Source organism: Cavia porcellus, unplaced genomic scaffold, assembly GCF_034190915.1.
Source record: "Cavia porcellus strain 051 isolate PalLab524CR breed Dunkin Hartley unplaced genomic scaffold, mCavPor4.1 scaffold_9, whole genome shotgun sequence".
NCBI lineage: Eukaryota > Metazoa > Chordata > Mammalia > Rodentia > Caviidae > Cavia > Cavia porcellus.
In genome coordinates, this window is record NW_026947492.1 from 41,234,089 (window position 1) to 41,246,659 (window position 12,571).

A 12,571-nucleotide genomic window follows, 5' to 3' on the forward strand; every position below is an offset into this window, starting at 1 on the left:
TGTGACCTTATGCGCTCTGGTTTGCCAGGCTTACGTTCCAAAGACTGCTTCTCTCCAGGGGTCTGCTGGCAAGTAGTATTCATAGCCTCTGCGTTTTTGTAATTTATAAACTGAAGTTTACAGCATATCAAAATTAAACAGAAAAGTCCTTAAAAGAGCATACCAACGTTTTTAAAGTCAAATCCAAAAGAATTATTATTCTCTTCCTAACCAATCAAGGTGTCCGACCTGCCCCAGATCACCTAGTGTAATTATATACCAGGTTGAACTCACCGGAAATAAAGCTCCTTCACCAAAGCTGGCCTTGATTTTAGAGGCTGGAGGACCTTCAGAAGCCTTCCACTAAGCCAAATGAAAGGGTATAACTGGGTCTCACTTCTAAAAGGCCTTGGAACATTGCTGAGGAGCTAGAAGCATCACTGGAGGGGAGTTATAAAATTCACTGGAAATGAATTTAAAGGCAGAGAAAGTTGCAATTTCTAGAACTTCTCCAGGGTATTGCGTGGGTTTGGGCAGAAGGCTGTGATTAGCTGCTTGAGGTGGGACTTGTGAGGTAAGTAGGGAAGATTTGCTGCAGTGATAGCAGATGGTCACTAATACCTCTTCCAAAGAAGACTGGGGTTCTTTTCAGCTGCCCCCAAAAGGAGGCTGAGAGCTACTGCCATCGGGTCACCTCCTCCTCTGCTTGTAAACGTTGAACAAGCATTTTTGTAGACACCAGATGAATGAGCCTTGTATTATTTTCTTCCCAGAGTGGTGTTAGTAACTTGCGTAGAGCACTTACCATGTGTCACCCTGCCTCACTCTTGTTATGAAATCAGAAGGAGAGGTTTCTGGGAGGAAGGAAGAAGCCATCGTTTCAGGCCTGTTATGGAGGAACATGGATAAGCCGACCAGAGAAAGTTAGGTACCTTAGGAATCACAGCACCCGAGGATGCAAAACTCTCCCTATCCCAGATTCCTGGGTTCAGCTTGCAATATGAATAATGGGACCAACAAGATAAGAATCCTGCTTAAAAGTTCAGAGACTGATTATAATTGGAAAAATCTGAAATGAGAGAAATGTCCTTCAGTTTGTCCTTCCTGGTTTGGCATGATCATGAAGATACTAATGATAAAAAGTGAATTACTGAGTATCAAAGTCTGATAAATTTGTGGGCTTCTAAACAGGTGAAGCATTTTAGGAACTTCAAGAGAAGACTGTACCAGAGGCCAGATCTGGTACCTGCTTTAGAAACTGTGGCAAACTTTGTTGGTCATGTTTTGGACCTTTGTAATAATAGTCTGTTAGTTTGGGTGTCTGTTGTTCCAAATAAGACTACATTTTGCATAGTTAAAAAATAAATATAAGTATATGCAAAGGAAGTGGGCAGGGAAGCCATAAAAAGGGTCTCTGGACCACAGGCCTGAGGCCACAGACAGGAGTGGGGAGGGTGGAGTTTACTGTGGGGTGCCTATTACTAACTTCCATCCCTGAAAAGAAGAAAAAGAAAGCTCACATTTTATTTAGAAAATGAGGTCAGGTGTTTAGCCACCAAGGTGCCAATATTCTCTTGCATAATTTCTCACCTCCAAAAGCAAAGCCGCTAACACAAAACATGTTGTTGGTGTTCGTTCTCCTTCTCTGCCAAGGTAAGAAAATCCCTGCTCAGCCTCTAGCTTGCCAAGTCTCTTCTCAGGAACTGGTCTGAGGTCTTGGACTCATTTACACATCTTGAGTCATATTGGCCGTCTGTATGTATCGTTAGAACTAGACTTCTTCTATCTTGTGAAACAGAGGCTACATTTCCCTGTACAAGAGAAAGGGATAAAGGGCCTAAAGGCCTGATTCTGGGGCTTCTTGCAACTTAGAATTTTCATGCAACACATCTCTGTCAATGAGAATGTAAGCAGAAGTCACTCAGTGATGCATTTCTTGGTGTAGTTAACAGATCCTTTTTGTCCAGTGTTCTGCCTTTTATTCACAACTGAAATGAAGATATAATGGCTGGCACTTCAACAGCCATTCTGAGCTATTGAGAAAACAGGCCCCATCGAAAGAATCAAATGGAGGCTATTAGATGGCTTAGGAACCTAGGACCAAACTTTGAGTCTCTTTTAGTATGTGAAAAAAAAATCTGTGGTATATTTAAACCACTGACTTTTAGGCTATCATTGACTAGCAGATGAACATAACTTCAGACTGAATAGACTATCAGAATGAGGAGTTGGAGGAGGAGGAGAAAGCAGAGGAAGACGTGAGTCACCTACAGGCTGCCAAATTAATGCTAGAGTAGGCAGAGTCACCTTAGCTTTATTGCTGACATTGGGTCGCCTAGTAAACTAATGACAGAGCAAGTTTAGATTTGGAATCTCTAGTGTGATCTCTACACTCAGACTGGTAGGTAAAAAGCCAGAATAAGATTATTCCTGGGTCTTTGTTAGTCCAACAGACTTTGTAAGGAAGCCTTCTCCATGCTTTTCTACCCCGATTGTGTGAGATGCATGTGCATGCCCGCACATGTGAGCACACACACATGAAATTCAGGTCCAGCACACACCTACTGCTGCTTTAGATCTTCTAAAAGGTGCTGAGCTCACCCATGTCTGAGACTTTTCTTCATCACCTCCGGATGACTTGTCTGGTGAAGCCACCCAAACAAGAGTGAAACGGAGCATCGGAGGGAGGGGAAACACTTTCGGACTTCCCAGGGCACTTAGTGCACATGCTGCATAGTTTAGCACTGAATTGTATGATGACTTGTTTTTCACATTCCTGGAGATGTCTCAGTCTCATCAGCCAAACAGGCAGGCGGCATCCCAAGAGAGAAATAAGTTTTCTAACTATGGTTCCCAAATCTCCAACTCTGTACCGCTTCCATCAGAATCATCAGTGATATCTGCTGAATTTTTAGGTTCAGGGTCAGCTGAATCTGACTTCCTTGTGGGTGAAGCCTGGTGTCTGTTTCCTAAACTCATCAAATGGTTCTTGTGGTGTAAGCATTTCCCAGACTTTCCTGTTCTATTCTTCTTTCTTCCCCACTTAGGAGGAATGCTTTCTTTTCTTTTCTTCCTTTTCCCTTCCTTCTCTCCTTCCCTCAACTCTAGTTCTTCTTCCTAAAAAATAAAGGATAAAGTGGAAACAAAGCTTTGTAGATAGGAAGGGGAAGATGGCTTGAAGGGAAAAGAGGGGATTGAGGAAAAAAGGTATTAAATATATCATGTTCAGGTACAAATTCCTTATGATGAATATGATCATTATGTTTATCTAAAAAGTACCAGTAAAATTAATTTTAAAAAGATGAAGTAAAGATCCTGCATTTGTAGTTAGCAGGAGTCATGAGGCTCCCAAAAGGTGGACTGAGAGTGGAAGTGTCACTTCTGAGTCAGGCCATTTTACATCTCTGTAAGACCTCCCACCCTGCATGGCAGGGAAAGTCTAAAGGCCTCCACTTGCATGCAGTTGCCTGGCCCTCTATGAACCGACTTGGGTGAGGAATAAACCTTTGTGATGTTAAGACCCTGAGATTTTCAGACTGTGTGCTACTCCCACATAATCCGATCTGTGCTAATATAGGTCCACTGTACATTCACATTTGGAAATGAACCATAAAACTACAAATAGGGGTCATGATATCTTTATCTCAGTCCTGCACTAAAGAGATTCACCATTGGGTTGTGAAATCAAAACAGAAGCACTGGAAAATAGAGAGCAAAACACAGTTTGACAGGTTAAGTGCTAAGCACTCCTCACAGAGCCTGCATGTCTAGAGGAAGTATGTTCTGCTGGCCGCCCAACAAGGCCAGCAGAAGGTGTGGTCAGAGTCAATGTGTGTGACCATTGTGGTCCCAATAGGGATAAGTAGTGTTGCTTGGGCTTGAGAATGAATGTTAGTCTGAGGACAAAATAGGACCACATTGGGGTTAATGTCACCCAGCAAATAGGCTAGAGATGGAAATTATGCCTTCACTAAGCAGACTAATAATTTTTCAAGCCGTTGAGAAGGGCTGCTATCAACTCTTTCATTGTAAGTCCTCTGCCACCACCACAAACCCAATCTTAGGGCCTTCCTTATGAAATTTCATTTTCATAGAAGCCCCTCAGAATACCTATAACTTGTGATAAAAACACATCCAATTAGTAAAGGGAAAAAGAATGTGCTTGAGTCCTAATTCTTCAACTTGCTGGTTGTTGATTAGAAAATAACTTATCTCTGAACTGTAATTTCCTGACCTGTAAACCAGTGACCATGAGAGAGCTCTCATGAGGAGGCCTACATGAGAAGAGGCATGGATGCCCATGCTCAACACTTGAAAGAGTAACAGTTAATCAACAGCAGCAGTAATTTATTTTTGGTAAAACTTTATTAGAAAGTAAAGTGATCACTTGAGGTCTCTTTCCTACAGAGCTCCCACTTGAGATGGGAGAGCCGCCATTTTTTATTAAAATGGAAGCAGATTGGAGTGATGTGGTCGCAAGCCAAGGAATACTGGAAGCCACCGAAAGTTTCAAGAGACAATGAATGGTTTCTTCTTTAGAGACCTACAGAAGGAGAGTTTGGTTCTGCCAGCATCTATATTTTAGTCTTCTGGGCTCCAAAACTGGGCAAGTATGCTGTTATTGTTTTAAGCCACTTAGTTTGTAGCAACTTGGTATAGCTGTCACAGGAGACTAATACATCCTTGAGGGAAATATTATCACTATCTCCTTTTCATTGATAAGGAAATCAAAGGTGAGAGAGATTCAGTTACCTATCTAGTCAGTGGAACAAGAGTTCGTAATTTGTTGATTGATGCCAGAGCTCCATACTTCACTAGCAAGTTGCCTGCCTTGGGGGTCTCTGTTAAACCACTACATTTAGCTATGAAAACTCTCCTTATGCCTCCTGGTCTCTCTGACAAAAGACACAAGTTCAGTCGCTGCTCTGCAAGGCATATAAAAATTTTAAAACAATACCTGGTACATCATAAGGAGTCTGCAAAACTTAGTTATTACATTGTCTTTGGGTTCTCCAGATCTTAACTACAGGACATGGGGCCTTGCTATATGATGGTGGGAAAAGAAAAAGCAAGACTAAGGATGTCTGTAACTGATGGAAAACAGGGTGACTAGAGGAATGAGAAAGCGAAAGGACTGTAAGCTGCCTTCCAATGCTTCCATGCTTCCCTTTTTGTTTAGTAACAGAATGTTTTTTCAACTAGAAAGTATATAGTTAAAGGGCTGTATTTTCAAGCCTTTGTAGCTGTTGCATAATGAGATGTGGACAGAACTATCTAAGTAGGTTTCTGTGACAGCTCTTTAAAGGGTTCATATAGTTAAAATTGTGCAACTTCCACCTTTTCCATTCCTTTCCTTCCTGGAACATAGACATGATGGCTGGAGAGTCAGTAGCCATCTTGTGACCATTAATATTCCTGAGGAAGAAAATCACATGCTAAAGATGACAGGTCCAGACACAGAGAAAATTCCTTAATATTTCATCATATCATATATGCATCTGCCTTGAACTACCTACTTCTGAACCTTTGCAAGCAAACACAAAATCCTAATTTATATATTCCAATCTGTGCTAGAAACTGAAAGCCATCCATCACTTACTGATAGGGCATACTATAGCAGCTTTAAGAGATCAGGCCCAAGGGGCTGGGGATTTAGCTCAGCAGCATAAGCGCCTGCCTTGCAAGCGTGTGGTCGTGAGTTTGATCAGGCCCACATTTGACTTTTGGGCTGACAAGATGAAAACTGAGATTTGAAAGTCACCATTTATCGAAGATCAAGCACTCATGAGATTCTATCCTTCTCTTTAGTTCGAGCTTACAAAACCACTATCATCCACCTAATTTCCCTGAATTGACCCTTCCTTAGGAGATAGACCTTTTACCCATCATTAGAGCCTGCTCCTAGTAGTACTCAACATCCCTCCCCCTACCTGGGCTGCTGTGGTAGTGTGATTAGGTAAATCTTCTCTACCAGGTCTCCTAACTTTGGCGTTTGGGCAGTGGTCAGCCTCATTCATGTCCAAGGGCTGGTCCACCCATGAGAAAGCACCCATGAAAAACCCTGCATGCCACTGGGGAAAAACAGGCCAATGTTGGTTGCCTCACGTGGCCTATAGTGAAAACTGTGGCTTTAACTGAGGTGACCCCACTCAGATCCCATTAAACACCAGGCTTCACCACCAAAGCACAGTCACTCCTTAATTACATACTTTATGAGCCTAAGCAAGACTGGTATGAATGGATCAAAATGCTGACACCAGCCCAAGGCAAATCAAAGGATCCCAGTGTCCCTATTCAAGCCTATAAGGAAGAGCAATATGTTTAATTGAAAAAATATTTCTAAACATAATATGACACCTGATCCTGTACTTTCTAAGAATTATTAGTATTATAGTCTTAATTATATTTTTGGACTCTAAGATCAAACAAAGATGCCAAACTGTAAAGTTAAACCACACTATCTCTCTGCTACAAGGTCTTGGTGAAATTATTTCAATTTATTTCTCATCTCATCCTTATGCATTAAGATTTATTAAGCTGTATTAGGATTTGTTATGCTTTTACTACCAAAGTTTTGGTTTCCAAATGTTTTTATATTACTGATATGGCATCCCCTCTTTTCTTCAAAATTTTGCCCTTTTATTTTATTCAAAGACGAAATGACTCGTTTTTGCTTTAATTATACCAGATGCCTGTCCTTTTGCTCTATCCTCTATCAAATACTGTTACTGGAAAAGTTCTGCTTAGAGGAGGAGGATTATTAAATATATCTGACTTTTTTTCCTGTCATCACTGGTTATATGCCAATTCAGAGGCAACTGATATATATTAAATAATTAGTAACACAAAGAGGAGAAAAATGCTGCTTTTGAGTGTGTAATAAGACATCATGCTGGGAAGCAAAAAGATTTGAAAAGTCAGAGCTGTGAGGAAAAGCATCACACATAAATGAGGAACTAGACACAGTTCCTTAAGGGAGAAGGAAAGAGTTTGTGAAAAAGTAAAGAATAACTTAAAACTTGTCACAGCATTAATTTCAGGCCTTCGCAACTTAAATTCCTAGATTGTAACATTCAAAAATCATTTTTCTACTTTTGTTCATCATTACAAAAATCTTTCTAGAAGTAGAAAATCAGATAAGATGTCTCGATTCAATTTCAAAAATTCTATCTGAGTCTATGATGGTTACTTTGATGGTATACTTCTCAGGTTACCTTAAGACTTATATTTCAACTACCTTCTTAATCCAACTTAGAGAAAGCGATATTTGGAGAAATAATGTGACATATTCATGATCACACAACAAGATTTGGGAGAGTAAAAACTAGAAGTCAGATCTCCAAATTCCTAGGCTCTTCCCACCCGCAGAAGACCGAGCATCTGACTCTTTGAGTCTCTGTATGTCATACATTTGTCTGAATTCAAATCCTCTCATTGAGGCTGAGGTATGATTCAGTTATCTAAATGGCTTCTTCCTGCTATGAGGGAAATGGGACACATGCTGAACTCACAGATGTATTTTCTGGTCTCAAAGCAAGGTAAGAAGCCCAATACAACTGTATCTTCTGAGAATTTGCTCTAAGCCATGTAGCACAATTACTAGAAGCTCCCTGACATAATCACTGTGAAAATCCAACGTGTATTCCATGTTTCCCTGGCTCCCCCTTTCAAAGTACAAGTGCCATTGCTCTGACCACAGGAAGAAAATATCTGGGGACCCTGACATTTCAGGAGTGGGAATTTATTTGGGCCCAAAATTTATTTGAATTAGTCTGCCAGCTACTGTCAAAGACAGGGATACCCTCATCTGGAACCACTTTAATCTCATGTCAGATGAACTGTTTTCATCATGTCTTTTTCTTTTTCACTATAAGAATTTTCATATATTTCATTATACATTTTTCAAAGCATCATCTTTGGGCTGAAAGCATCAACAGAGTCTTTTGCTTCTTCCTTTACCTGATTTTATGAAAACAACATACTAGAATCTGAATACTTAAGATATTCTGGGTTTTTGAATAAGCACAAGTAGTAAGTTTGGTCACAGACATCAGGAATCATTTTCAATATCTCTTTGAGAAGAGTGATGTGAGACTCAGTGTGTCTTTGTTAAGAACTGGGATGTTACAGAAAGCTCTTACTACAAGATCCCTGATTTCCCTCAAAGCTGGGTTTAATTCAGTAAGAAAGAATCACATTAATCAAGAAACAGGTTGCATGGCAGAAAAAGATATGGGTCATGTGAGTTTAGCATAGCCATTTATTCAGTGATCTTTGCAAGCATTTAATCTCAGAGCCTTGGTTCCTGCTTTATAAGGGGGGACTTGTAATATCTACAAGTAGTAGTGGATTAAAAGTTACTAATAGAATTCCTGGGTCCAAATAAATTCCCACAAGAAACCATACTAATGGAAATTTCAGAGAAAGATAAAATTTCTGTGTTTTTTACTTAATTATTGTAACACACAAGCTGCAAACTTTCACAGATACAAACAGACCTCACATGTGGGTTTTTATGATTTACAATGTATTTTTGTGTCAAAGATATATAAAACTCACTTTGCCAGACTTATGAATGAATCCAGTTTACAAACATTCTCCCAGAACAGAATTCTTTGATAAGCTGGGGACTTATAGTATATGGAAAGGCAGCCCAACATCACATTTAGCTTGAAGACCATTCACTATATGCAGTGTACCCATTTTGAACAATTACATCCTGACTTGCTCATGTTGACCATTTCCTAGTGATCTTTTTCTGAGGCAGGAGATCTCTCTTTCTAGAGGTGGTTACAGGCAATTAGGAGACCTTTCCATTCCCACATACCTGCACAGTAAAGACCACTACCACCAAATGGTCAGCAGATGTGGGGTTAAAAGCAATCAAAAGCTTTCTTTGGCATTAAACCTCCCAGTACAGAGCTTAAGAAAAAGTCCTTCTTGGCAGCCTGGTTGGCAGAAGCACGATTGTTCTCTAGTAAACAAACTATGACTATGCCATAATTATATTGTTAGAAAAATTAGAAGCTGTGTATCTGAGCCAACTGCATCTTAGGTCCTTCCTTCAGAGCCTGTGGACCTGGTTCTTAAAGATGTATTGGCAGTCCCCATGCCATTCCTGAATTTTAACAACTAACCTCATCTTTAGCAAGTGGAATGTACATGTTAAGTGTAATGGGCTGTGCCTGTCAGGAAAAACCATGTGTTCAGTTACCTACGGATGTTGTCAAATCATCTCAGATTTTCGGAGAGCCACAAAATTGAAAATACATATGATCATTTCTGGAACCAGGAGAGATATTTCAAGGCATTGGATCCCGAAGGGAAAGGAAACAAAGGCTATTTCTACAGAAATTAAAAATCAGAGGGTATACAATAGTCTAGTACCATCTTACCCTCATTATGCCACAGGCTCTGAGATGCTACCTTTGGAATAAATGAATCAAAGTCAGAATAAACCTCTCGTCAGAAAAGCTCATTTCTAAGTAGACTGAAGGAAATTCTTAAAATACGAGTCACGTCTATTATAACTTTCCCCTATTTTAAATATTGCAAAACATAATTGCGTATAGCATGGTTACCTCCAATTATTTTCTTTCCAAAAATAAAAATAAAACACTGGGTTTTAATGGCAAAAAATTCTTGCAATTTCTCAAATTTTCTTTTTTGTCTTTTTCCTTTTTGTCGGTATCAGGGATCAAACTCACGACTGCCTGCTTGCAAGGCAGGCGCTAATGCCGCTGACCTAAATCCCCAGCCCCTAAATTCTCAAATTTTCAACCCACACTTGTCATTATTTTTTTAAAAACAGAATCCATAACCTCCTAGAAGTTGCTAGTGAAAATTGTCCTTTTACGGAACAAGCTATTAATTAAGACACCTGGTTGCATGTCTCTTCACAGACAAAATTAACAAATATGATAGCTCAAAAAATATGTGGATAAAGAATTTTAGTAATAAATCATACATAGATCCACTTATGCTAGGGTTCTTCAAGCAAAAGCAAAGCCCTTTTACTGATCGCAAACAGTTCACTCCTACTACAATCAGCCATCCAAGAAATACAACCTCTCCATGCAGAGTCAAAAAGAAGCCAAATCGGGAGTCTGAGGATCCCATGTTCACTCACTTGTCTTCTGCGAAACTTTTTCCAGTAATAATATTCTTCCCTTGGGGTACATAGTTCCAGTATTCTTCCACAATCCCAAGGTAGTATGTTCTGGTAACTGCACCAACCAGCCCAGGCAGACCCAGGAATGTGAGGAGAAGGATGCAGCCAGTCGGCTGCTTCCGAGGCATTTGTGGATGTAACTCAGGCAGACAGCCTGCACAGGACACAGCCTTGTTGGTTCCTCCCCCTCACTCTGAGCTAGTTATAAATAAGGAATGGACAAGGAAGGCTTAGCTCCTCCTCCTCAGGTGGCTCAGGGTTGGGACAGAGGCTGATGACTTGTGTAAGTAGAACAAGCTTGATGGGAGAGTTGCTATGATAACAAAATTTTTGCCAGCCATCCAAGAAATGTGTAAGGCTTATTCATTCACTGCCTAGCTAAGCAGACAGGTTTCTGTAAATTTTGGTACTCTGACACGAACCACTAATCTTTCTCAAGAATGGTAGCATAACAACTCAAACTGATGGGTCTCCCTCCACCCCCTACTTTTTAATCATAATCAAGAAAATGGGCTGGCTTTAGTGAACATCAGGAAATATTGTAAGCACTAAACAAGGCCTCTCATCTCTTTCAGGAAGGCAAAGGAAGTGATGTAATCACCCTCTAGTTTGTTTTATGAGGCTACATGAAACAATCAAATCACATCATAAAGTTCATAACGATACTGTAAAACCTCACGATTACTACATTAGCTCACATCCCATCTACCCCTACATCCTGTCAAACACCACCAGCAAAACTGAGAAGCTTGACTGTCTAGGCCAGCTAAATCTGCATCAGTGAGTTGCCGTTCTCAGGATGTGTGACACTGACAAGGGAGAAGAGGACCCATCAGAAGACAAGAGGCAGCAAGATGCCTGAGGGCAAAGGTGAAGGGTGTGCCATTCATTTCAGTGTCTAATCTGTGACCTAGAATCTCGGTGGTGAAATAAACCAAGTTTGACCTCGGAAGAGCCAATCTAATCCTACACAGCACTGCTCCTTAGGAAGCAACCACAGAGTGACAGAAATGGCCTACTGGGATTGAGATTGGACAGATATGATGTCTGCAATGTCCTGCCCACAGCCTCTAGCACAGAGCAGATGTTAGACGACATTGGAGGCCCATCTCCATCTACAGTCTCTAAGATTAGAGCCCGTATCATCCTATGTATCAATGAGATTGTGTTCTCTCTGATATTATTCTGCCTGCGTTTTACTTCACTTTCCTAAGGTCTCATCCTCTGTGCCTTCCACCAGTTTCAAATAAGGAGCTCTTGTTCCTTAAATTGTACATACTCCGTAGATGTTCCATGGCCCAGGTTCTAAAATGTGTCCTGACTCTTTATAAATGTCTATCTAAAATGTGTCCTGAGTACCCTGTTTCATATCCAGACTCTTCACGTTTTTTTTTTTTTTATTATCAAGAACACTGGGAGGAAAATTGCCATAGAACATTCCCTTTAACTAAAATCTACTCTTCAGTCTATGACACTGGAAAATTACTGATAATGAGGGTGTCCCATTATCAGCCACTATAGAGAACGCACAGGATAGCCCCTGAAAATGGCCTTTAAAAAGTAGAAAAATAGCAGGGGGTTTAGCTCAGCAGCATAAGCATCTATCTGGGAAGCAAAAGGTCATGAGTTCAATCCCTGATACCAAAAAGTGTGGAAAAGTAGGAATGTTTAGAATTTGGGAATGTCTCAAACCAAAAGGATTTTTGCTTATAAACCAAGAAATCAGGCTAATTTGGGTTCATCAAAAACTTTATTAGAATGTATTTCACCCAAATTCTTTTAGACAGGAGAAGCAGGAAGTATAAAGGATACAGAAGAATTAATTTTCCTATGCAGGATAAGCTCTGGAGAGGTATCACTCAGCTCCCAGTGCAAAACCAGGCCTGAAGGAAGAAGGATCAGGTTGATGCAATCACGGTTGTTACAACAGATGAAATCAATACATTTATCTAATTTTATTTCATTTATCTAATTTTTAACAGAAAGCCTCGTAATGAGGGCAAAAGATTTTAGTATGAACCATAAAATAAGGTCTCTTGAAATCTCTCTTAAAGTTTCCCTACCTTAGGAAATACACATGCTACTCAACAGTATCTAAATTCCATAACAGCAAAGCAAAGGGAAAAAACTGCTACATAAGAAGCTAGCGTTCTTTTTTTATGGAAAAAAATGTAAAATAGAATTTCACAGTAAAATAATAGGAGAATAACAATAGTTGATACATTGTATGCAATGTCATCTTGAAAGTAGTTGCTCAGAGGACAAGATGTGGGCATAAACAACTGTCCCATGGTGCAGCACAAATATTCATTTTAAATGAACTAAGCCCACTAATAGCATAACTAACTTGCATTTTTTCCCTTTTTTCTTCCTTCCTTTCTAATTTCCCCCATCCTATTTCCTTTTCTCTTTAAACAATTT

The 12,571-nt window shown here is 40.0% G+C and overlaps 1 protein-coding gene across 1 annotated transcript in view; it reads right to left on the reverse strand.

The window, feature by feature from the left end:
* The window catches only part of Hephl1 (hephaestin like 1), an 85,695-nt gene extending 75,367 nt beyond the window's left edge, over nucleotides 1-10,328 (reverse strand). Inside the window, exon 1 of the mRNA XM_003468543.2 lies at nucleotides 10,109-10,328. Coding sequence (XP_003468591.1) covers nucleotides 10,109-10,278 — 170 coding nt within the window. The 5' untranslated portion in view covers nucleotides 10,279-10,328. The remainder of the gene's footprint in view (nucleotides 1-10,108) is intronic.
* Nucleotides 10,329-12,571: the final 2,243 nt, after the last annotated feature.